The sequence below is a fragment of the Falco peregrinus genome, chromosome 8 (assembly GCF_023634155.1).
Source record: "Falco peregrinus isolate bFalPer1 chromosome 8, bFalPer1.pri, whole genome shotgun sequence".
NCBI classification, from domain to species: Eukaryota; Metazoa; Chordata; class Aves; order Falconiformes; family Falconidae; genus Falco; species Falco peregrinus.
Window position 1 is genome coordinate 39,437,538 of NC_073728.1, and position 26,882 is coordinate 39,464,419.

The 26,882-nt window shown below is 43.3% G+C and overlaps 1 protein-coding gene and 1 long non-coding RNA gene across 20 annotated transcripts in view; both read right to left on the reverse strand.

The window, feature by feature from the left end:
• The window catches only part of LOC114013556 (uncharacterized), a 135,227-nt gene extending 113,358 nt beyond the window's left edge, over window positions 1-21,869 (reverse strand). The window contains exon 1 of the long non-coding RNA XR_008748579.1: window positions 21,040-21,869. This is a non-coding gene — a long non-coding RNA (uncharacterized LOC114013556). The remainder of the gene's footprint in view (window positions 1-21,039) is intronic.
• A 2,860-nt stretch (window positions 21,870-24,729) lies between these two features.
• Window positions 24,730-26,882, reverse strand: part of GTDC1 (glycosyltransferase like domain containing 1) — a 185,979-nt gene continuing 183,826 nt past the window's right edge. For 17 of the 19 annotated variants that reach the window (XM_055813009.1, XM_055813008.1, XM_055813007.1 and 14 more), the window contains one exon: window positions 24,730-26,035. In XM_055813009.1, the coding sequence (XP_055668984.1) occupies window positions 25,952-26,035 (84 nt within the window). In that variant the 3' untranslated portion in view covers window positions 24,730-25,951. The other 2 variants (XM_055813005.1, XR_008748577.1) reach the window with 2 other exon arrangements.

Consider the following 26,882-nt stretch of genomic DNA (forward strand, 5'->3'; position numbering starts at 1 on the left):
CCGAAAGCCAAAGCTACTACGGCATTGTAATTATTTCCAAGCTGAATTCAGAACTAAGGACTCGAGTTCCAGCTCGGCTGTTGGGGAATGCTGTGCTGGGAAGCGTTCCTGCGAGCCAGCATCTCGTCTTTCGCGTGACTCATGAATGATGATGCAGGAGGGAGCTTGCCCCGGCGACAGCCCAGAGCTCTGACCCAGAATGGTCAGTGACTCAGCTTCATAGTGCAAAAAGCACGATTTGGGTACAGGGCAGGCAATAGCTATAGCCTCCTGGACCATCCTTACGGCAGTAAACTGGCTGAGCACCACCTGCTCCATCATTTTGCTGTCTAACAGAAGAAAGCCCAGAATAATATGCAATAAATATGCACACAGTACAACTTAAAAGTAACCAACTCTGTCCTCAATGAAAACACTTTTAAGCCAATTTATCCCTATCCTGCAACTGGAATTTGATCAGTATGGCAAAATGGACTTTCAAAGTTAAACAAACACTAACTAGTGCTCCAAATAGGTAGCAAATGCCGCAGCCTTCTGTGGAAAGATGATACGGAGCCAGGCTGTCCGCTGGTGAAAGTCAACCTAACTTCACTGGACTTTGGTGGAGCTGTGCTGATCAACACCAGCTGACTGTCTGATCTACTGGAAACCCAAAAGCCAGCCATTGTGTTTCCCTGACATGGGACAATATAAAGTAAACAGGAAGAATTAAGAACCAGTTAAGGGCATTAATCAGATGGTTCTGGGACAAAAAAAGTATTTCTCTTGTTTCCAAAAGTCAGAAAGACCCTCTCTCCTCACACTCTTGGCCATGACAAAGTGGTGACACTCGTTATGTTTTTTTCCAGTGCAATATGAGGCGTATATTTGCACATCATGTCATGCCTGTCCATGGTAATCAGAAGCCATTATTTCCAAAAGCTCAAAATTCCCTCCTGGACTCTGGTATGCCAAGTTTTTAGTTCACAATGATTTCTTTCTTTCTTTTTTTTTTCTTTTTTTTTTTTTTTCATGGTTGATTTATAATTGCTGCAAACAGAAACAGAATTTTATAATAGAAACGCTGACAAAACCATAACTAGTGTCATGTTAACACTACTATTGCTCCTCTCTGTCAGACTTTCCTTTAACCCTATGAGCCAAGACTTTTATCGAGTATCAACAAAAGCCCAGAATACACAGGGCATAGTAGGCAGAGTATAGAACTCGAGACAAGTCTGCTGGAATAAAGTCCTTGCCTCAGTGAAATCAAAGGGATTTTATCCCCAGTGTCTAGTCTCACTTCTGCCAGACACTTGCTGTGTAATTTGGACAAATTTATCCTCTGCAAAATGGACAGGAAAATATGTTCTGCACTTACATTACAAGTGCTGCAGCATGATTAGGAAATCATGCTATTAAGGGAAGTGCTCCCTGCAAATTATTTACAAAAATAATAATAATAAAAAAAAAAGGCAAATATTATTCTAGGAACCCTCGATGCATGGGAGGCGGTAGGATCTTTACAGCTCTGCTCGCATGTATTTACACCGAGACATCCATATAATATATCCCTGTAACACCCTCAATATTTGGGTCTTGTCTCATGCTTGTGATTTTCAATTTTATTCCTGGATTAGGTCTCATTCTTGACATTTTTATGTAGGTTTTGTATGCAGTAATATACATACATTAGATGGTGTTGAAACCATCAACCCGAGTTACTATTTTTAGTGCAATGCAGAGGATGGGACAGAGACATAAGTGACAATTAAAGAGACTATATTCAGAGCTGTCATCAACAAATACTTTTTTTTTCTCTTGCCAGGAATCCTAAGTTTGTAGAAAGGCCTCCTAGGCAAAAATTTTAAGGCAAAACACTTGGGTCATTCAAAAAAAAAACACCAACTAAATGACATCACCAGGAGGCTGGGCTGCTAAAAGGTTCCCGATCATTGAGTTTGCGAGAAAACTCTTATTTGGTCCCACAAATTGCTGATCTGCCTCTTTGCTTCTGTACTACCCGTGCACAGAGCCTGCAGATGTATATAATTTATGAAGCTTTCCTCATCAAGGGGATTAGGCAGCCCTCTTTCAATATGTATAAGAAGTACAAACACACACTTACCCACTATGTTTTACGCCTGCCTGCAACAAACAGCTGAACAGATTGTGATGAAATTCAGACATTGACAATCTGACAAAAATCTTCTTTTTTGCCTTAAAATCTGGCTTCCAGAAGTTTTGCAAATCTAAATATTTTATTTGAATACCGCGAGGGCCCCAATCTTATGGAAAGCCTATGAAGCAAACATGTAGATACACGTAGTTAAAGAGAAGGAGAAAAAAAAAAAAAAAAAAAAGCACAGACACATACACAAAATGCATATATTTGGTGCAACTCGCCAATTTTCACAATGACTCGGGTGCGTTTTCTCTCCCTGGCTCCCGAGACTGTAACTAGACTCCTCTAATAAGCACTTTTTGCCCACCAGTGTGTCAACGGTGCTTTAACAGTAGTTTCAGTGTCAAATTGCCCTTTCCTCAGCAGGGATTGTTAAGCCTTTCTGTATTATACTTCCAAGACTCTCACGAGCTGGAGTTGGGAGATATAATATTTTCTTTGAAGTTTGCATTTCACAACACCCTGGGATGCAAACAAGCTCCAGTTTCTCAGTAGTCAAACAATTCTGGCACACAGGGACTAGGACTAAATATTGTACCAAATTTTCTAATTACGTCTTTGTGATATTTACTACACGATGTTAGGTGAAAGCAGATTCTAATCAATATAAACCCCCTTGTCTAAACAGGACATCTGGGCTTTGAAATATTCTGTTTGTTGTCTCAAAATTACCCTGTGGCAAGCCACCATAACAATATAATATCTTAGTCATGGAAAACTTTGGAGTATTTCTGATAAACTTATCATAAACAGATGAGTGCTTTCTCTCTTTACAGTATTAAGGTGATGTAAAAAGTGAAGATAAAAGTCAGCTGTATGCATAAAATCATAGAGACTTATGCCAACAAAATGCTATGTTTACAAGTTTAAAAGCTCAAAAGTCTGAAAAGGCAAAAATTAGGATTCTTAAAGTAACACTAACTCAGCCACATGGCACATCCTGGCACGCACATTTAGCAAAATAAACATTAGCATATTCATATACACATTTCTAGAGCAACGTATTTTTAATGTGGCCAAACTAATTCAACAATGGGAATCTCAACTTTTCTCATTTTATGGCCAGATTCTCAGCTGGCAGAGATATATTATTTCAACAAACCGACATCATCTACAGCAGCTAAGCAGCAGAAGCGCTTGCTTCTGAGCAGGCAAGTGCCAGATTCTGATGCACTTACGATGACAAGTCTCTTTTCCTGACTTTAATATCAATATTCATAAAACAAGATAGACAGATGTGATTAAGAATCGGCTCCTTAACTCAAAGCCTGAGCCTTCCAGTACAAAAACATTCACAAGAGTCACATTTTCGCCTCTATCTTCTCATGTAGAGACTTGGAAGGAATCCAGCCTCCCTGGTACAAGTATTTTACAGCACAGGACATGGACACTGGTAGCTCTTTGGACCTGAACTTTGGATGATGCTGATTATTACTGACTCTCTCAGCTTTATCTGGCAATTCCTTGATTTGTTCTTCCAGCACTGACAACCCGCACTGGAGGGGAGCATCTCCGTGCTCGCCAGGCACACAAACGTGTCAGTGCAGGATCCGTTCCTGCATTCAAATCTTCCCACAGAGAAAGTTTTCTGTTCTGAGGACGTTCTCTATGGATAACGAAGTGGATCCCGGCTCCCAAAGCAGCTGCCTTTGCAAAGCTGGCTTATCCCATCACCCCCGAATTGCCCTCGGTGGAGAGGATCTCTGGATGGCACCGGGCCAGCGCTGCCAGCCTTCTGCCATCCCAACCTGCCCGCGGGGCGGGAGCCCTCCCGTGGAGCAGGGGCTCACCAGCCCAGGATAAGGGGATCTAAAAATGACACAAAGCCCCCTTTGCCCCACCTTAATGCGACCTATGCTAAATCCAGCTTGGCTGGGGCTGAGGATCAAGGCCCTTAGCCACTCTTAACTTAATGCTGCAGGTAGGAATATACAAACCCCCCCGCGCTCCATCAGCCGATGTTTATTTTTACTTTTCAAGTGCCCAAAGTCTTGCTCAGGACTACAGCCCCACCAAACAACATGCTCTATAGATACAGAAAAGTCTCAAAAATTCTCAGTTTAATGAAAAGATACATGAAGAGTAATCAGTGAGACACAATTGCATGCAAATTGTTTGTATATATTATGTGCAAATAGTTGGTTAGTTGTTTGAGTTGGTTGGGTCTTTTTTTTCATACAGGATCCTGAACCTTACCCAGCTGGACTTGAAGGTATCCGGAGCAAGCTGGTTAATTGTTAACAGGCTTCATAAAGACACATGGGGATTTAATGCTCAGATCACCTCTTTTCCCCTTTGCACCTTTGCAAGTCACACAAAAAAACTCCAGAAAAGCTTAGCTATCCATACCATTTCAAACAGAATATGTTGCCATTTCAGAGTTAGATATGGAAGGAAAAAAAAAAAAAAGAAAAAAAGAAAACTGGAAAGCACTTCACACCTTTGAGCTCTCTAGCCTGCTAACAAACTGGATAGATATGGGCAAAGATGTTCAAAAGTTAGTAGGGGTGACAGACAGTGCAATTGCTTCATTTCCATAAGCTATCATGCCCAAAGAATCAGATTTGATTAATAATTTACAAACAAACAAACACAAAATAAACCCATTATCTTCAGATCAGGAATAAGTCTGGCCGGAAAGTTCAGAAAGGCCTGGCCATAGAAAAACAAAGGGTTCTAGGGCAAACGCTGACTCTGAGGCTCTGTTAGAGGCCTGCCTTCCGCAGGGGCCTGGGGGGCTATGGCGCAGCCTGCCCCATCCCGGAGCCGGGATGCTCTGGCGTGCTGAGGGGGACACCCGCCTCCCCTGGGACCCTCGGCCAGGAGTGCCCAGGCCACAGGGTGGGAATGGCCATCCGAGATCCCCGGGCCAATTACCCAGTAACACCCTCCAGCTCTGAATAATCCTATTCAGGGAGAAGAATTATAACCATGAAGGGCAAAAACGAGGGGAAATGGGATCCTTCCTCAGGCCCCTAGCAGACATGGAGAGGACAATGGGGAAATAAGAGCTAACACAAAAGTTTCCTCCAGTACGTCCTCAGCCACCGCTGTTTCAGATGAGAATTTCCAGAGGCAGGAACTAAAAGAATATTATGATTTTCTTTGGGGGATTAATTACTTTGCTGCTTGTTACCTTTTGTTAGAGGCGTGACACTGTAACCTTGTTGCACAAGGCACCAGATGTCCGTTCAGATACCAGTTTTGAAAGTTTGTTTTCCCCTCTGAGTCTGCAAATTATTGTATTTTTTTTCTGCTAAAAAACCTGATGAATTTTAAGGCAAGCAGACACCAAAACGTGCTACAAATGATACAGACGGGTGCTGAGTGCTTTGGATGAAAATAAATAAAGGTAGTCCTTCCTCCCACTCGCATTTGCTGGAGATGTGTATCCCCTTACAAATAAAAAAGTATTAAGAACATATTATGAAGAATAACAAAGAATAGCAGAGAAATCAGAAAGTGAGTGGCACTTCAGATGGAGTTTAGCAAATTAAGTCATTGACCTGAAGAGGAGATTAATACCAAACAAGGTGCCCCTTCTTCTGAAGTAATGAATATTCTTCAAACAGCAAGGGAGCACTGACTGCTGTTTGATGCTGATGACATTGAAAATTTAGGAGAACAGAAATTCCATCATTTTTCATTTGTATGCAAATGCGCCTGTTCCAGAAATTAACCCCTGAACCCCATGTCAGTTTTCATCTGGAGGAATTCTCTTTGCTAGCATCACACAGCGCAGCCTTGCTGCTATCCTGGGGTCACTGGGGCTTCCCCACACAGAACAACACAAAACCCTAAAACAAAACAACAAAACAAAAAAAAAAAAAAAAGGAAAAGAAAAGGACAAAAAAAAGAAAAAAAAAAAAGAGAGGGGAAGAAAGTAGGATGGGGGAAATTGGCCAAATCATGCCAGGCTTTGTTTACCCCCATTAATGGAGTATAAAGGAGCAATAGGAGCAAAAGCATGTTGTAAAATGCACATCTCTAATGCAAGGCTCTGGGTACTGGTATAATTGTGATGCAAAATGCAGCCGTACCTCTTTAGGCAGAGCAGCAGCCACTAATCGCTTCCACTGGTGTTAAGGTGAACCATGGGCCAATATACAAAACATATTACTCTTCCTTTCAGCCAGGGCTTCCACTGTTAAAAAGTTCCTTTGTCACTTAGCACCTTAGACAAATGCTACTATCTGCATGTGAAGGGGAAAGAGATGATGGAGGTTTTTTAATTGATGTGGATTTAATTATGCTAATTTAGACAGCTGTAAAGCCTTTTCAGTATAGCTGCATAATGGGACCAGCAAATACAGGTGTCCTTCACTGCAGGCGCTTAATGTTTAACCTTAGTCGTTTTGTAAGGAAGGGAAAATGCAAAGTAATGGTTAACCAGCAGAAAGCTCTATTTCTCGAGGACCTAAAGAGGACACTTCGACTCTTCCTGCAATCCCATTCAGAGCTGCAGAAATCCACACAGGCTGAGCAGAGCACAAATACTTCTGCTTGCTTGGACGGGTGAGGCTAAGGCCAAAACAAGAGGCTTCGGGTCTGCCACAGGCTTCAGCATCCTGCACAGGGTGTCCTGAGCTTAATTCAGGCCATCTCCAAACAAATGCTTAATTGAAGACAGCTTTTTCATCCTCCTTCTGCAGCCGTTTCTCGTCAGCTTTTTTAATCCTTTGTATCCAACCACCTACAGCACCAGCAGCAATTAAACCCAGTAAGCAAGACATCTTCTTAGGGTGTAGGGTGTTTGCTCAGTGTCTTACCCACACCTGAGGCTGCTGTGCTTCCCAATAGCCCCCATCCCACACCCTAAGTCCCCTCTCTAGGCTGAAGCTGGCACCCCCAGTGACCATCTGGAGACCCATTTCCCAGGGGCTGGGTTTGGCCACTTCAGCTGCCTAAAGTGGCCACGCACCATGTGGCATCGGTGCTCCCTGAAGGGAAGGGTGTAAATGCCAAAGGTGAGGAAGGGATCACCAAGCTTTTTAAATATAGGATGTATCACAGCCCAGATGTGCCTGTGCCTCACCAGTGGCTAGAGGCAGCCTCAGTCACTAGGTGTCTTGTGTTCAGATGCCTACATGTCACCTTGAAACTCTCCTGTTCAGGTGCACTGTCTTATTTGTATGACTACTAAAGACCTAAAATTTTGGTTTGTGGGGGTCTTTTTGGTGTTTTGAGGGGGGTTTTGTTGTTTGTGTTTTTTTTTTAATAGAAGTTGCTATTTATTAAACACTTGTTAAAGTAGAACAAAATGCTTTGGCATACAAGTTCTGGTAGACATCACTGAAGCAATTTCAGGCATTACAGAGCTGAACTGTGTATCACCCATCACTGACGCAGCAAGCGCTGTCTGCTTTGAAAGTTGGACTTTGGCTTGTGCATTCCTCCCAGAACATCTCTTTCTTAAGGAGTGTTGCCAAACCAGTGAATATGCTGGAAATCTACACTACACCATCAGATGGAGTTGATTTGTGTAAGGCAGGAGAGTGAAGATTAAATCCAGGTGTACAAAGCTATCTGCTGCTACATCTTCTTTAGGTCTCCCAGAGGCTGCAAGAGCAGAGATAATGGGAAAAGTGCTTTCCCATCACATGACGCAGTGTGTAGTCCCACTCCATGACGGGAGCTGCTCTGCATATCTGTGTCTGTCTCCATAGTGGTGGCACCTGGATGCTGCACTATCTCTAATAATTCTTAAAGTACCGTAGAAGTGGGCTTTTATCCCATTCTACCGTGAGGTCATGTGGTTTGTCTCAGGTCAATGAGAGCAGATTTTGACTTTTCTTCCATTGTTTGATCCCCCAGCATCAAATTGCATGTGTCTCTCGCTTTCCCCCACCTTTTCCTCCCTGTCTGCAGTTCCACCTTCTGAGCTCCAGGCACTGGCTATGGCGATCCTCTCTGTTTTGGCAACCGCTCCTGTTCTGGGAAATGTTAACGACGGGCACCAAGGGGTTAGCAAAGTACTGTACTTCAACCAAATTAACCAGCTTCCAAGTCTGCAAATTCTGCTGCCTAGATACAGATAATTCTCCCCAAACACTAAGTCCCCTTGTCCCCCCAGGTCCTCCTCAGGAACAGCCAACTGCAAAGCACTAGCTAGCTATTATATCCGTATGCATATATTATAAGCATTAGCTTGACAAGCTTGCTGGTGACAGCGTCAGTCATACTTCACTTCATCCTCCTCCTGTGGTCCAAAGCTGGATTCAACGCCCATGGGCCCACGCTGGGCTCGCACAGCAGCTGAAGGGCCAAATGCCAGTTAATCTGGAAGATATCCTTTCCAACAACAGCACCTGACTTCCTGGCCGGCTTCCCCCAAAGTCTCCTCGGTTGTTCTGGCAGCTGGGACACAGACAACGCACTTGGGGTTCGGTCAAGTTTTCCTCTTGGCTGCTTTGAGCTCTTTGATGCCATTTTCCTTGACTCACCCTTGATTACGGTGAATGGTCTCTATTACGTTTTCAAATAACCTGATATCCATAAGAAAGGCTTTGGGGTAGGTTTTATTTCAAGTGTTATCCATTCTTACTTTTGCCTGATGCAGAAATGTAAGAATCGGTCCTAGAGCCAACCAAATCCTGGTGCTTAGCCCAGCAGTATATCAAATTTCTTTTGCATATCCAGAATGAAAATGCACAGCCTTTTTAACAGGGACAGGCAACGTACAACATACCAATGTAAGCACTCTGCTCTGTATTTTAACAGATTTCAGGAATTTGTGGGAATTCTCTCTAACGTTGAAGAGTAAAAGATCTGAAGAAACGCTCTTGCAAAAAAAATACAAATGGGCGCTTTGATAACTATAAAGTTGCTTTCTTGGACCAAGAGCCCACATTAGGAACCAAATAAAATATTTAAAGGCAAAAATATTGAAAAGTTTCCTCCCGTGAAAGGGAAAATATGCTCTATGCTATACCAGACCTTCCTTTTGCAAAATCTGTTTAGAAGTTGCCATGAAACAAACAGCATTCAACAAAAAACTTGGCAATTTTTGTTAAAGTTGCATTTCTATATATATATCTAGGAATGGTTGGTTTGTTTTTTCCTTAAATCCAAGTGTCAAGTTGCATTTCAAACCACATATAAATATAATTTTGCTCTCACATAATGCTTTTGTATCTGGTGTAATTCCATTTACTGCAGTGGTGTTACCTTTCAGTTACCGTAATGGGAACAAGAGCAGAATTATGCCGATAAAGGAAGCTGCTTACAGAAAGAAAGAACACAGAAATACATACTTCCTCTGGCTTATTTAATATATTTGTTTGTCCAAATTGTAACAGATATTTATTTCAAGAAATATTGTTTGATCAGCAAGAGTAAACACTGATATATCTTAAACTCCAACAAGCAGTTCTTACAATTCATCAAATGACACCTAACTAAGATTAAGTTTAGTCGGTCAACTAAAAGAAACAAAAAAAGGTTTCAGGTCATATAATCATACCCTTCTGTTTCCCAACTTTCTGAGAAATCTCTGTCTAAAAATAATTCCAGCATCCGGATGCCTTGAACAATTGGCTTACTTTAAAACATATAAAAACTCCTATTCCGTCCTTACCCATTTTAAGGTCTCAGTGCTGGCACAAAGTAATAGTGCTTAGCACTACTATATACCCCTTTCCATCTCCAAAGCACTTTACAAACATTAGCTAATTAATCCTCACAACACCCCTGTGAGGTATGTAGGTAAGTATTGTCATCCAATTAGGTAAGTATTAAGCACTGTTATCCCACCAGATAAGTATTAAGGTCTCCCATTTTACTGGGGATCCTGAGGACAACAGGTTAAGTTACTTACCAAAGGTCACAGGGGGAATCGGTGGAATAAAACTTGGGATGCTCTGGTTTCTTGCTGGCTATTCAGGCATCCGGGCAGCATCCGGTGCTGCTCCCTCAACAAAGGCATCCATCGCCATCCACATGGTAATCAAGGCTTTCTAAAACCCTCCAAGACACAGAGCAATGAGTACAGCATGGTGGAAAAGATGTGCTTGAGAAGCACAGCTTCCCCTCTTTAAGGTGGGCAAAGATGACATTGCCTAGAAAATTTCTCAGGATTTTTTTTAAGAATAAAGGTCTTGGACGGAGGCATTTTCCTCTGGGTGCCCATGGACATACGTCATCAGGCCTTGCTAACCAAAAGCTCCTTCTTCCCCTCCCAATTTACCTTTCTTTTCCACTGTCTTGTAAAGACGGGCTCATGTTAAAGCCTCGCATCCATGCCACAAATACACAAACCTATCGATCATGGTTTGCATCTTCTGAACACAAAAATATCCAGTTTGAAGCCCCAGCTCCGAGGCTTCCAGGTTTGTAGGCAAGCTTGAATCCACAAATACACTTGATGGGACAAATCCCTTTTCAGAGGATCTAGAAAATAGGACTAGCCCAGCACATTTTGGGTTTCAATCTAGCCTCCACGGATGTCAAGCTGGTGAAATAATATCATCCGTCCCCCAGAGACAATGCCTGTGTGCACATCTGCTTTGAATTTCACTTCGCTGCTAGAGAAAAAGTGAAAGCTCCTACTATAACTCCACTTGGAGCTGTGTTTGCAAATTAAAAGAGTCTTGACTTGGTGTCCTATGGGTTTTGTGAAGTTACAGAATTCTACACCAGTGTGAGAAGGCCCCCAGAAAAATGCGAAACTCGCTCGGAGGAAGCCTGTTGCAATACCAGGCAGGGCATATTGCAGCGTCTGCCCAAGGACCCATCCTTTGCTGATATGTGATGGAACAGTCACGACTGTCCTCTGCTCAGCACTCCAGCCCTGGGCTAGCAGCAATGGCACCCTGCACCAGCCCCCCGAGTGCGACAGCAGCTCTTCGTCTGAGCGTGGGGCACTGGCACAGCCATGCTCCAGCTCTAGCTGGAGCCGAGGCAAATCCCAAGTGTGAAGAAAAAAAAAAAAAAAAGAAAAAGAAAAGACATCGACTAGATTTCAACTGAGCTGATTTATGTTTTCAAGTGGAAGGCAGTTTTAGCTGAAGTAAACTACATGGTTTTTAGATCATTCAAAATTCATGGCAGTTTGATCCCACAGGACGTCAAACAAACACAAATGATTTGCCAGGAATCTCTACAAATTGAAATAACCAAACCTTGTACAGTTCCAGCAAAAGTCTTAAACCAGTCCTAAAGAAGAAAAATAAAAAGGATTAAAATAAAGAATTCTTATTTTACTCATCTACACAAAAACATATATGCAATACATATCCAGATCAAATGCACATGAAGAAGTAGCCCAAACATCTAACATCTTGAAACTCAAAAAATCTCCAATCCACAAACCAATAACAAATAAACAAATGAAAATGAGTCATGAAAAAAGAAGGTAGATTTAGATGCTGTTGCTGCCTTTGGAGTGGTTTTATTTTAACATTGGACTGAAATAATAATAATAAAGAAAAACCTGAGAAAACGAACACAAAATGCAGGTAACAAATATATTATGTGTGTCACAATCATGAGAAAGAACAAGGCAACCAAAACTGTGAGCAGAGTGTGCTTAGTTATTATATTCTTTCAGGCTTGGTCTGCCAGCATTTTTTTTTCTTTTTTTTTCCTGTGTCCTGGTTACCCGTGTCTGCCCAAACACTTTCCATGGGTTTGTGTGATCCCTTTCCCAACAGAGGCAATGATGTTTCTCCATAACCACAAGACTCAGCTGTTGTTTTTACACCACAACTCGTAGCTGTAAATGAGCGCAGTGACTTGCTGTCCCCCTGCCTAAATAATGAAGACCAAGCGAGTAGTGAAATTTCAGTGTGGGTTATGCAAAATGAAAGGATTAAAAAATGAAAAGAGCATTCACTTCATGTTGCTCCTTTAAAACATTATCACATAGCTCCTTTTTTTCCTAACCTGACCTTTTTTCCCCAATGGTTTATCTATAACTTAATATAACTAATTCTTTTGAAATAATGTTCACAGTTAGCATAATTGGTGTTATATAGTTCTAATGTACATTACAGAATATTCTGTCACTAGACACTAAATTGAAATTTTAAAGAAAATGATAGAAATAGCTGTAAGGGAAAAAGTACCCTTTTAAATCTAATTTGCTATGCACCGCAGTAGGGTAATGGATGCAATGAAAGTTCCTTTATTGAGTTCCCATGTCCAAAAGGTATTTAGGTAGCAAAGGATGTTAAGCAGACCCCCTGTGCTCCTCCTTTAAGTAAAGATAGCAGGAAATAAGGTATATAGGTTTGTGTCCTCCTGATTTTTATTTCCTCAGGAGTACAACTTATGCAAAGGGCACCTTAGGCTACTTGGAGGATCACAAAGGGTGCCCTCGACCCCCTTGCTGTCTGCATGAATAGAAGCATCTAAAGGATGGCTGAAGCCATACAGCGAGTTAAATCCTTCAGGTGGGTCTTTTCAAATTCCAATAGTGAGGAGTTACTGGAGAATTGGTAAGGATTTCACTAGGCCCCAGCAGGTTTGAGATCAAAAGCCCTGGTTAAATAAAAGCCTGTTGGGAAATCTTAAAACCTCTTTGTAATGTAACTTAAAAAAGTTAATACAAAGAGCCCTTAGACTGAAGCCTGTAACAGCATGAACAAAGAGTATATCAAAACTGATTCCATTAAGGGAAGGCAGACAAATAAATTCATTTAATTTAAAGAGAAATCAGATATATTACTCTGCTAAAAACTAAAAAGCATACCACGGGAAAATAAAAAAAACAACCAACAACCCAGATTTTACAATACACACACATAAAGCTGTGAATAATAGAAATAGTTATATATATATAAAATCTATTTATAAATATCTCTCAGAACAGAGAACAGAACATTTTATACACACGTATATGTTTAAGTATCAATTTATCCAATATGTGTGTGTGTGTATATAATTCTAGTATATACATATTTTTATCATTTATGAGGCCTCACGCTGGGCTTTCAAATCTGCAGATAGATATATCTATATATGTATCCAGAAAAAATGAAGCTGAAAGAGCCCCTACATTCAAACTGACACAAGATATTTTTCAACCCAATTAATTAAAAAAGATGGGTGCTCATCAGTCAGCTGGCACAGGATTTTTCTCCATCATATTGCCAAAGTGTCACAGTGTTAGTTGTGCAGCATGTTTAAAACAGAAAATCTGGGACTAGGATTTAGATATCATTTATTAGTTGACCTCTTTCTGAGCAGCTCTTATACTTTTAACTCATTGGGGGTCCTGCACCATGGCGAGGGGGGAGGGAGTGGGGATAGGAAGGAAGAGACATAGAATTACATCGAATCATTTATGTTGGAAAAGACCTTTAAGACCATCCTCTCAGTGATGTGCTTGAAGATCTTGTGTTGTATGTCAGTGGCACACGCACCGGGGGGTCATGCATTGTTTGCATAAAGCAAGCTGTCTCGTGAGCATCCTACGTGCATGGGATGGCTGTATTGCTCCAGCATGGTCCTTGAGCTGTGGGGACCATGACTGGAGGTGCCTCACTTCACACAGGGTCGGGGCACTTAGGTGCAGGATGCTTTCAACCCCTTGGGAGGAAGGAGAGCGATGTCCTGTTGCCCCATGGTTCACTCTCCCCACCACAAAGAGTCACTAATAATTTTGCTCCTTCTATCCTCCAAGAAAGGAAAGGGTGTGGGGGTGTGGGGGTGTGTGTAGCTGAATTTTACTGCATTTGTGAGGCTCCTTATTATTATCAAGATGGGGGAGATGTGGATATCTCATTAGCTAGGAAGCATATTTTACTGCTTAAGAAATTATATTCCTCTCACAGATTTCATAGGCTGTGCAGCTAGGAGAGGGAGATGGATGCGTTCTACAAACTAGGGTGAATGCCTGCAAAAATAGTGTTAATGTTCTGCAGGATTTTTATTTTTTTTAAAAAAAAAAAACCTTTTCTCCTTATAATTAAAATCTGACATTTCAGTTCAACAATGCTAACCCTGAGCTCATTATGTTAATGTATAGTGGGGGAATGGCATCCCCTCTCATTCTCTAAACCATGCTTCTAAACCTCTAAACCAACCCATGAAACACCTCCCTACAGCAGGCACGAATCACTCGGCCCTTGGGCTCTTTAAGAACAACTTTTCTGAATATAAGAAATCAGCAACGTGTCTCACATATGGTGCCTTTCATCCCAGTGAGCAGCAAGAGCTTCACAACCTACACCAATGGCACTGATTTTCTAATTTTTTTCTTTAGACCCCTAAAATGCACAGCAATTCAAAACCTTTTAACTATAGGTATTGGTTATCACTTCAGCGATGCCATTTCTGGTTGTCTTGGGTGGACCCCACCAAAGGAGTGCAGGGACCACTATTTATCAATGGACCATCACACTCTGCACAAAATCACCATGGTGTCTGCTGAAGAGCTGCCCTTTGCAACAGCAGTCTCAGAAAACTGACAAAATGAGGGATGCTAGATCAAGATGGGACCATGAGGGGAACCCAGGTGACAAATGTTGATATAGAAGGGACTTTGGTCTCAGTGCCGTGACTGACATCCTTGCCCCAGAAACAAGTATCTAATAATCACAGGAGACAAACATCACTTTTGTCTCTTTGTTGGAGAGAAAACATCGCTGAAAGCACCGTATCTAATAATATCAAAGGTTGTGGCGGCTTCTGCATCACTGGCAATTTTTAGACCGGTAGAGGATGAGGTTTTCTGGTTCAAACAGGAATTAATTGAGGGAAGTCATATGGCTTGTGTTATACACGTGACACCAGATGATCCAAATAGTCCTTTCTTGGCCTTATAATCTACAAATAACCTTGTGGAGGTACTGCTCTCCTGTGGATTAGTGGCAAACCAATGCTCCTCTTGCTTGGATGAGTTTTCTGATCTAAATACCATCCAGACCTGCATGGCCTACAGGATTTGACTGGATAACGGTCTCAGACGGAGCCATTGCCAATTAATGCCAGACATGCGATAAACTGGGGTAGGACACGCTCCACTTCAGGTGCTGTGTGATTCTGGAGTATTGTAGCTATGTAACAAGCCAGGTCTCAAGAAAAATAATTTTGCTGTAAGGACACTTACAAATATAATTTTATACTTGCTATCTTACATTACCTTGCACTGTAAAAGACCCAGACTATCAGACACCATGGAGCTCTTTGGCTCTGAATTAATCAGATTCATTTGCAAGAGCAGGATATAATTGTGGCCAATTTTATAGTCCATAAAAACCATAAGATTCCAGAATTAACGTGGGGAACAGGATAACCTATTCCCATATGGAAAACAGAGCATATGGGGTCTTGTCTATCTTGCTTGGATTACAAGGCAGAGGAAATACCTGGCTGAGCAGTGCTCAGGCATTATCAGGTGGATGATATTACAGGAGCAAGCCGGGTCTTTATTTATTTGCTTTATAAGGATGCCTCTGAGTTCAGGTTGTTTGAGTTACATAAATGCTAAGCCTCCTCCAGACTAGCTCCGCAGCCCTGATTGCTCTAAGTCCTCTGTCGTGATCAGTCAACACCGTTTTCAGAAAGTTGGGGAATGCCAGGCTGCACCCCTCCAAACCAGCGCTGAGCTCCGCCACCACCTCAAAGTCAACCAGAAACTTTTCTTAAATGCAGCTATCCTTATTTCTGTCCCTATCTCTAACTGTGCTTCATTTTAACCCCTAGGATAATTTGCTATGCAGAAGGAAATGTGTAATTTATTAAGTCAACAACCACTTCCTATAGTATCTACAAAAATTTATTCTGAGGTTTCCCGTCCAAGTAGGAAAGTTATTTAGATTTGCAGGCTGAGACCGTAGCAAAAGGTGGAAAAACTTACAGTCATTACGTTGATTAATCAGCTGCTGAAATTTGGCTTTCCAGCATGACACCTCTATTCTCCGAATGTGTGGCCTACTGCAACGTAATCAATTTGTCTGTGCAGGCTCCAAAACCCCAGAGCCACACAATGCAAAAAGGCAATCTTCTGCCCTCTTTGACCACAATAAGCAACATTACTGAAATCACCGCTCCTGTACAAGTGTAGCATGACCCCATATTTGCAGGCAGCAGAGTATGACTTCATTAAAAATCATACACTGTGCTAGGGATTCCCAGCTTTCGCAAGGCAAGGCAGCAGCAGAGCAGCATATGTCTGAAACCGATAGGAAAATGGGTAATGCCTTAAACCCCACCTCTGCACCGTTATTTACATACGTATCTTTCATCTGATACAGGCTTCCCCTACAGCACCTTGAATATATCAGTCCTAAGGAAGAGACTTTAAGTTCAAAGAGTGCCATCCCCAAACCAAAGTAGGGGGTTATCAAGTGAGGTGCGCCAAGCAGTAAGACAAAACATATGCATTTTTAATAGGTAGCTGCTCCTCCCCCTCGAGGAAGCCAAGAAAAGAGACTCTCTGAAGCTTCAGCAGAAAACAAGTTCAGTGGATTTCTACTCAGGCTGCTATTTGCAAAAAACAAAATTCACAACTCTCATGTATCTTTGCTAGATGTTTTCCAAGCACTCTTCAAAGCACGCCAGCTCCACCCTTGGTGGTCCTATTGACCAGGTGAGCCCATCTCCATGCGGCATTGAAGAAGAAGACGGGGTGTGTGGGGGTGGAATAAAAAATAAAAAGGCCATGAAAGAGAAACAAAAATCTTAACAGGTCTGTATGGAATTCCAGCAGCACTTTATTTATTAATGCTTATGTAGCTACCATTGTATTCCAGCTCCCAAAGACAGATCTGCAAGGAATAGGCCACATGCTGATTGACAGCAGCCATAATTCCATACAATGAGACTGTATTAAATTGTTTGATGTGATATGATACTCATCACTTGTAACTGATCAAACATACTGCTGCATCAAACAGTATTACAATACAATCAGGCTGGATATGGTTCCTGCCAAGGCTGTTCATCACATTGCACACTTCTGCATTAAACATATCTATTAATAGCATTGACAAACTACTCCTATCCAAATTTTTCCAAAGAATTGTACGACATGAAATGTGCAAAGAGCTCCATACATAATGCTTTGCAGTTTGCGGCAGCGTTTCCATTGGCTGAATGCTTCCACATGAAAGGCTTTGCTGATTTGGGGATTTTTACAGGATAATACCAAAACTTGCAGACCTGTGCCCCAAAACAAAGAGGTGACATTCCAGCTTCCCCCCCCCCCCCCTTTTCTTTTTTTGTTATTGGTTGGGGTTTTTTTTTTCCCCTTTCCTAAACAGAAACAAATCGGAAGATTGAATATTTTTTGACCAGGATTTTACTTTTGCTGTGGTTTCCCCCAGGAGCGCTGCTCTAGCCTGCTGTCTTGCAGAAGGGAGCTGTGTTTGCTAACACTGACCCCTTCAGAGGTGGGAGACATAAATAAAAGAAACAAATTCCTTGTCACCACTGTTCTTGCTGCAGAAATAGAGGGTGAGATGCTGCAGTCCATGGGGGACAGGGCTCGCTGTGACATTACAACTGTAGGGGCTCTCTCAGATGCAGATTCTTAAATGAGCCCAGGTCTCTAGAGGGCAGAGGTCAGCTGTCCTCAAATCTGTGTGAATGCTAGATTAAGTTTATTAATCTCCCTGCTTTCACTTAAAAAACAAATTATAGGACGGTTAAATGTTAATGCCTGGGAGCTTGTGAGACGACGAATGTCCTCAGCTACCACCGCTAGCGGGAACACAAGGTGTTCAGACCCCAAAAGGGGATTAGAAGTTAGTGTGATGCACCGGGGAGTGCGTTCTTGTGAATTACTGCGTGCTTCATGCCCAATGCATGTTTTGTTCGCAGCAGACACGAGTGCAAGACGTGCAGCTGCTGGATGGAAAGCTGCTGGCCCCAATTCAGGTACCGATGACTGCCCAGAGGTACAGCAGATATGCCCACTATGCTGGAGTCAGGGGTGGAGGGGTCATAACCTCAGCCACAGCTTTTTATACAGAATTTATACCTCTGCTTGGGTAAGATTTGAAATACCCATCTGCACTGACCCTCCAGCACCCAGGAACGGCATGAAACCAAGCATGCAATGAACATGGTATTTAGCAACCTTCGAAACTGCTTCTATCAAGTGTATCTCATAAAACTACTCCAGCGTGTAAAAATGAAGTGATAAATGAGTATGAGGGTTCCATACAATTCCTGGTGGACAGGTATGCACATCATAATTGGACAATCTGCCCCCTTGATTGCTATCTCAGCTTGGGAGACAAGGATCACATAGCCATGGAAAATATGAAGTAATACGCAGGAATGCATGCCTATCTGAAGCTGGCGCAGAATACCAGGGGTTTTTTGAGTTGGGATTGTATACATTTCACATTTATGACTTCTTGCAAACTACAGTGACAGAAGGTATCTTTTGTCCTGCTTTTCACTCCTGTAGTGTCAGCGTGAGCAGATTAAACACACTGCATGGTAGCAAATTATCTCTCGACAGAACCAGCTCCATAAAGATTATTTCAGAAAGGTGTGTAAGGCATTTCCTTTTCTTAATGTTAAAAAAATAATAATAATTTTAAAAAAAGCCTTTCAAGATAATAAATTGTCTCAGAAAGATACCTTAAAGACTGACTTATAATGGAAAACATACAGGAAAGAGCTGGGAAGGGCTTTCACACCCTGACGGGCAGTTTTTAGCAGCAACAGCTCAGCACAGTGCACAGAGCAAAAGAAGCTGTAACTTTCTATCTGGGTGTAGCTAAGTAATTCAAGATGCTGCAAGTTAAATGTAACAGTAGAAAGGAAGAAGTTCAAAAACAAAGTCCCAGGCATTTCAGCGCAGCGTATAGTATGCTAAATTGCGGTATTACAGAAATTGCTGAGAGTTTGGCCACAAAACGTTTCATACTGCACCAGCACTCTGCCAGGGTTGGGTTCCAGCAAGCCCAGACGTTTTTCCCTTCACCTGTGCTCCCCCCACCCCCTCACCCTCCCTCTTCCGTTTGTTAACACAGAATGAAAACTGTATCAGAGAATTACAGCCCTTATCCTAAATGTACCTCTCAATTTATTAAATCAGCGCAACCAAAAATTCACCATGCATCAGGCAAAGATAACTGCAAATCTGTTCTTACCCTCCCCGTACCACCTGAGTGCCGCTATTATTCCTCATCCTTGGGGAAAGGACCCCATATGTGAGTTTCAGAAACCACCTCAGTAACTCCAAGCATCATTATCAATAGTAGGATGAACTGCAGCTGGGATGTACTGAGAAGGCACGGTAATACTCGCCCTAATCTCTGCATTCATCTCACTGGCCCTCGCTAGGAAGTTTAAGTACATTTACTGGGGATTCTTCAGCCCTTGAAAGGTAGGAAGACATCTATGAGGCTTGACGTACTAGCTAATTAACTTGGGTTTGGAAAAAAAAATCTTCTTATCTACTTAACTTCGAGACACTCTCTTTGTTTTTAAGCCTGCAGACTACCTTCTCTTTAAAATGCACGTTACGTACAACTCAGTAGTATGGAATGTATTATTTTTAATGAGGATCTATTTTAACTTGGACCTAAAACTACTATCATTTGACAGAGGCTTTTTTTTTTTTTAAAAAACAAAACAAAAAAACCCAAAAAACCCCCAACACACGTTTGCAGAATCAGCTGAATGATAGCCTATAAACTGTGTTTTGCAAGGCAGGCTACAAAACCATCACACTTTCTTTCTTAAAAATCCAGGAATATGAATGTACGACTCCCTGGAAAAGGTACCCCCAAATGCATACGACACGCCCCCCCCCCCCAAACCTATAAGGAGCTTAAAGAAATCTTCCAGTGCCCGTTTCTTGGTCTGTAGAAGGGGGAACTACTGAAGCTGGGAGAAAGTGATTGAATATGTGCCTGCAGGAGCCGGGGCACGTGAGTATTTCACGCAGCTTTTCCGACAGGAACACAGACGTGAGCAACTCCTGTAACACCCCTACTCAGAATTAAACCCTACCAAAATTTCCTGCCAATTGCACGGAGCGATTTTAAAACCCTCACCATATTCCTAGCAGATAGAACAGTGGCATGATTGACCAAGCTTTTTTTTCTTCTTTTTTAAAGTACACATATGATGATGCATCATAGTTATAAACAGATGGTATTTGGCCTCCTTCCTATTCTCAACATTTGGAATTCCTAAACTATGTGAATTAAACAATAATATTTTATAAACATACAAGGGATTTTGCTCACTGCTTTGTTAACATAGAAATTATACAATGCTGACATTTATTTAAATTTTAAAAAGTAAACAAGAGTGTGTATTGAATTAAAGCAAACTAAAATCAACAGAAAGAAATATGTTCTGCGCGCACATTACCTACAACGGCACGGGCCTTTTTAGGGGAGACGTAATGGGATGAAGCACAAATTGTAGCTTAGACAGTCTGATCCTTTGTGCTCGAAAGGCTCATTTAACACCTCGCTGTAAACAACGGATATTTATACCATAATTGGCCCGTTGACCATCAGTTGTTCATTTACTATGTAACCTGCTATTATGGAGTTAAAAGAAGTTCCTTTCTGTTGGCTTTTCTAGGAGTGAAAGTGTGTTTGCAATTTCAGTACCAACTGGATTCAGTCTAACACTTGTACTTCGTATGAGAAACATTTTCATAATACCAAAATTTGGGGGAATAGGAGTATTCCTGCCAGGAAGGGAAGAAGAAAGTATTGGTTCTTAAAAGAAGAATTCTGTTTGCTCGGTTTCCTCTTTCCTTCCTGCTTTAACCCCTTGGTAGGCGCCTCTCTAGCTGTGCCGAATTAAGCAGCACTTAGGTTTTAATCACTATTCCCAGGTCTGCGAAGAGGTTCTGTGATGAATAAATAATGAATCAGAGATTTTAATCAGTGTTATGATTTTGGAAAAGGCTAATTATCATTGTTTACAGACATGCCTTTCCAACGCCTTACCTTGTTTCGCCTTCAAAGCTCCAAGGGTTAAGTCCCTCGCCCGCAGCCCTCCGCTCCTCCCCAGCGCCGCGCTCCGCGCCCGCGCTGCTTGCCGGCTTTGCGGGTATTTCTGCCTTCTTTGGGTTGTTGTTTTTTTTTTTTTCTTTTGTGGGTTTTTGCCTTTTTTTTTTTTTTCCTTTTGAGCGCGGACACCCAACCTGTGGGAGAGACGGAGCCGGGCAGCGGCAGGCGCACAGGGCTGGGGGCAGAGGCTGCCTACCCCGCGCAGCCGCTCCGCAGCCGCGGAAGGGCCACTCCGGGGCGTGCGGTGTGGTAGTCTCTGCATATACAACTTACAAAATAATTTTATTTCCGAAATAACGTCATGTTTTTTATTATCAATAATAGCGCTAATGACCAGCGGCGGGGTGGGGGGGCGGGATGCCGTCCCGCGGAGCCCCTCGGGCGCGGAGCCAGGCGGAGGGGCGCGGGGGCGCGGGGGGGAAGCGGGGGCTCCTCTGCCGCCCGCAGCGCTGCGCCGGGCTGCGCGGGGAGGTGCGGAGCGCACGGCGGGGCCGCAACCGCCCCCGGCTCCGCAGCGTCCGCTGCGCCCTCCCACCCTTTAGCGCTATTATTGTCCATATTATTATTATTGTTATTATTATTATTATTATTACTGCTTTCGCTGCCACTGGCCTCGTTTAACCCTGGCTCCCCGCTCTGCCCCAGCTCCATCCCCCTGGCCTCGCCCCGGCGGCCGGGATGGGAAAAGCTCTTCCCGGGGATGCCGCCGTCCCACTCCCCCCGCCCCGGGGCAGATGCACTTCGGGCAGCTCCCCGGGCCCGGCCAGCCCCCACCCCCCCCCGCCCGGGACCCGCTGCCCGAACCCCCTGCCCGCTGCCTCCACCCCGCTACGCGCTGGCTGCTGCCGCCGCTGCCGCCGCTGCCGCTATCGGAGGGTGGGTGCTAAGTTGTAGCACAGTTACATAGCACTTGATTATCGGTTTCCAGCAACAGCTGTGTATATTCGCTAAGAATGTAAAGAAATATCAGAAGATAATGCAGCATTGCTATTTATTACCCTATAATTAAAGCTCTGACAGTGCTTCTATTATAAAACCTTCTTTGCAAGGGTTCATAACTCAGAGGCAAAATTCAGAGGCAAGATGCAGCCTTGCTTACCAGACTGAATCATTTAAAAAGTGTTTCAGTTAAATAAGGTTAGCCTATTAGAAGGTAAAATTCTCAAGAACTTTCATTAAGGCACCCATTTATATCTGCAAGTAGAGGACTGCCAAGTCCCCCAAATCGAGGATATAGAAGAGGAAAATATTTTTTTTCCAAAAATCAAGGATTCAGGGAAAGGTTTTAATATAATTCTCTAGGAAATTATTCCCAGGAAAACAATTTGTTTGAAAGAAAATGCCCTCCGGTCTTTTCCACACAAACTAGTCTTGGGCTAGTACATGAGAACCAAACTTAAAAGTGACTATGAACAGAAATGAGACTGGGTAATTCATTTCAACTGTCCTTACTGGAATAAAAAACAGAGTAAACAGCTCAAACAGGGAAAGGTGAATTTAATTTTCAAGGCCCTTTAACTTTTAATAATCTGAGGAACAAGATGGGAGGTACATTCTACCCTCCCAGTTATCCTGATATAAATTCATTCAAGATTTATATTGGTGTAATAGAGAAGCAGAATTTGCTCCACGATTTCTAATGAACTGCTGGCTCAGTCTTTAAAAATGCGATTAGAAAAATCTAGCCTCCTAATTCAGAACAGCTTTGAGCTAAGTCAGAGGTCTCAACGCTGCAAACGCGGATGGAAGCCGGTCTGTAGCATGGCTCCTCGTGGTGCCTGCAGCACGACCGGAGCAGGGCTAGCAATGCTGGAAACTGTTTGCTACAAAATTCCCTAATTATTTTAGGATTTTCTTTTCTATTATATGGGAAAAGATGACTCTCATGTGGAATAAACCTGTGTTTCCTGCGCTCTCAAGTACTAAGACACAAGGATGGCAGGATGAGGTGCCTGGCCTGTAGTGATGCAGGAGGCAAGGAGGCTCCGGTAGGAGCATACTCGCTCTGTCTGCAGGAGTCGAGAAAACGCCTGCGCCCCTCGCTCCCTGCCTAAACCTCTCCCAAAGCACCTGCAGTTGGCTGTGCCAGTGCAGGTGAAACATCAATAAATATGAAAGTAAATCAAGGTCTAATTCCGTCATTTTGCTCATAAGACTAGGTCTCTGCCTTCGCTGCTTACTCATGTGTGTAGGAACAACGGGACTGAGATCCCAATTTGTCTCTCTGACCTTCTGAAGCGAAGGCTTTAAATGAAGCAGTGTGGAGCGGCTGTCTCGTTTGATCTTCAGAAACTGTGAGGCAAAACTCCTCAGGTTGTTTCAGTCTACGGGGGAAGACTGCCTCGGGGGAAGCATTGCCTCCAACTACCTGGCTGTCCTACCTCACCCTCCTGACCGAGGACCTCGAGGGACACGTCAGGGTGCCCTGACATGAGGCCAACCTGCAGGTCCCAGGAGATGCGGGAAGGGCATTTTCCCCTCCTCACTCCAGAGCAGCTGTGCATCTTCACTGAGAATGTAAAGAAATACCAGAAGATAATGCAGCGTTGCTATTTATTACCCTGCAATTCAAAGTTCTCACAGTGTTTCTATTATAAACCGTTATTTACAAGGGTTCGTGACTCGGAGGGAAAATTTTCCATCAAGATGAAGCCTCACTTACCAGACTGAGCTGGGTATGGTTACAGCATCACTGATCAGTCAGTAAACCAAGGCAGAGCACCACCTTGCCAAGCAGCTGGGTGAGACCTCCTCTGGTCACTGGCCTGCTCAGGGTGTGCACCGAGGACAGCAGCAGTCTTCAGCTCAAAACCACAGAAATTGGTGTATTGAGCCTGTTCACCACAAGCCCTCATGCGACGTTACAGCGTCTCTTTCCCTTTTATTGGTTTGCAGAATGACTCACTGTGAAACTCGAACCGATTCGCTTCAATTGCGCCATGCCTCAGTTTCCCCATCAGTAAAAACAAAACAAATATTCTCATTTGCTCTTGCTGGTGCAAGGTGTGATAACGTTAATGAACACCTACAATACCCTCTGGTACAAAGCACAAGGCAGTCCTGCTCCTGGGCTCTACCAAGTGTGACTACCACACCTACACAGGCTGCCTTGAGAAGATCACTTCTACTCAACCGCATTCAACACCCACAGCCAATCTGGGCTTCGGCTGAGCAGAAATGAAGAGGAACCACCATACAAGAGAGATGATTACTGCAACATTACAACTTCGCAGTGCTAGGAAAATACCCAAACACTTACCATCAGATGTCCCTCAGGTTTTTGGTTGCTTAATGGAGTAATTTTTTTTTAAGGAGAGGTACTGCACGCTTTCCCTCACGCTGAAAACAGACATTTCAGCATCTTGATGGAATCAGAAGGCATATATGTGGAGAGGGACCAGCCCGTGGCTTTCACCTGCTGCGGACGGTGCTCGGGCAAAGGGAAGATGCTGATGGCTGCTGATGGGTGACAGCCTGCTGGGAGAGGGAGAGGAGGTACCCTGTCTGACACACGGGGCGCTGAAACCATACCTGTCTGCAAACCGAGGTCTTACCGGGCTTCACATCGTAACACCTCACCGACAGTCCTCTTCTTGATTCTTCCCAGAGCAGAGTTGGAAATCTTGGAATTGTCATAATGTTTTATTATCGCTTGCAAAACAGATTCTACTTCATCAGATAAAGACACAATTGCATTCATTGACTCTGACACAAGGATACGCATAGTGATAAATATACAGATAGATGTACACACTTATACATGAATGAGATATGCTAATTAAAAATTGCAGTGGGCACTTTATTAAAAATTTATTGTACAATCTACATCTTCAAAACATTTTACATCAACAAATATAGCCGCTTGACTGCTGGAATCATAAGTGATTTATCTTTAAAAGACTGTATTTGTAACTGGATGCAAAGATTCTTGATGAACTGCCATTACATTTAAACTACTGGTTTTTATTGGAAGTATTTTGATTGTTATCTGTTTGTTCTCCATCCTTGAGAGAAATAAAACAAGTGTCTCGGCTTTCATTTTATCGGATAGATGGCACCATGTAGCATATTTCCCATGCTAGTTTGAATTACAGCTGTTTATCTTTCAGCTTTCTTTAAGATTAATTAAATGCAAATGTAACTCCACGAATCATGGGATTACCTGCCAGACCCCTTATTAATACCTTCACTTAAAAACCCCCGTGCCAGAGAGTCATTAATTTGCCAAAAAAAAAAAAAAAAAAAAAAAAAAAGCGCTAAAGCAGCCCTTTGCCTCCAAACAACCCGGAGATGGCTGCCCAATTAGTCCGGCAGCGTTCGGATCCTCCTTTCAGGCCCTGTGGCCCTTTGAGGACACAATAAGGCTCCAATGATAACCTGGCAACCTAGGTAGAAACTCAGCCAAGTGTGAGCGTTTGAAGCTGCAGCTTGGCTGCCATCGTGTCGGCGAAAAGAAAGAATTCAGGCACCATGTCATCCAGTACAAAGGATAAAAACAGATTCAACCGGAAATTCAATGTGGCACCACATATGGGATACATGAGTGCGGTTACACAACAGGCCACATATTTTTTTTGAACAGTCTCCTGCATGTGATGCCGAGGACATGTGTAACCATCATAACGTCTCTAAGAATCTGTATTTAATTTGAGCTGGGGTGGTGGCAGGGATTGGAGATCTGAAGCCGCCACAGGTTTGTGGCAGATGGCTCTGTGTCAGCTATGACAAGCAGCCAGGCTCGGCTTCCTCTGCAGATTTTCTTTTCTCTCTGATCAGGTAAATATGGGCACACTCTGGAAACTTCCACAATTCTGCCTGAGGCTGCAAGTTTGTGACTTAGCCCCATCTGTCACAAATCTTCCCTCGGTTCTGCTGCAAGCAGAGACCTGAATTTACTGCCGAGCACTGCCCAAGAAAAGCCAGCCGTCTCGCCCTACGAGGAAGCAGAAGAGAAAAGTGCACGAAGCCGCGTTAGATGCTGGGACACAAAAGGGATCTCTCCAGCACCGGAAGGAGCGCGGCTCCGTGCCGCAACGCGCTGTGACCCGAGGGGTGCAAGCCAGGCGGTCATGGAACACTTAGGCGGCGTTATCTGGGTGCATTCAGCATTTTATTTTTAAAGACAGGTAAGCTGGTCGGCGGCCCCAGGGTGCTTGCTCCTGGATGAGCACCACCAAACGCCATCTGCTTCATCGGCGGTCCCGGCAGACACGCCAAGGACCTGACACCCACGGGGACTGACTGGCCCCTCTCGCCCTCCCACATGGCAGAACCGCCCCCCAGCAGGAGTGAGGGCCTCACTCTCCTGCCTGACCATCGCTGGTCTGGCCTCTGGGCTCTATTGTAGGGTAACCTCGGAGAGAATTAATTCAACTCCTTTTTTGGGGGGAGTGATAACTCTGCGAAGGTCTGGGCATTCGTTGGTTGTTGGTTTTTGGTTTTGGTGGGTTTTTTTTTTTCCAAGAAATAGGGATTCAGTCAAACATCTCCTAAATATGCAGAGATCAAGAGAAGCAAAGTTTTCACATAAGCAAGATCTCCCCACGAAGAACAGGCAGCACAGTAAGATGACAGTAGCAGTACAATATCTTCTATGAAATAATCAACTTCTTTGTTTCCCATGTCCTAAGATCAGAACCAAAGCAAATATTATCTACTCTGCCATCATTAGACCTCAGAGTTAACCTTTAGAATTTCACAAGGACTGTTCATCCCGTTTAGGCCTGCTGTTTCAGGACAGCTGGAGTTCAAGCAGACACTACTGATCTGGCGTACATTTT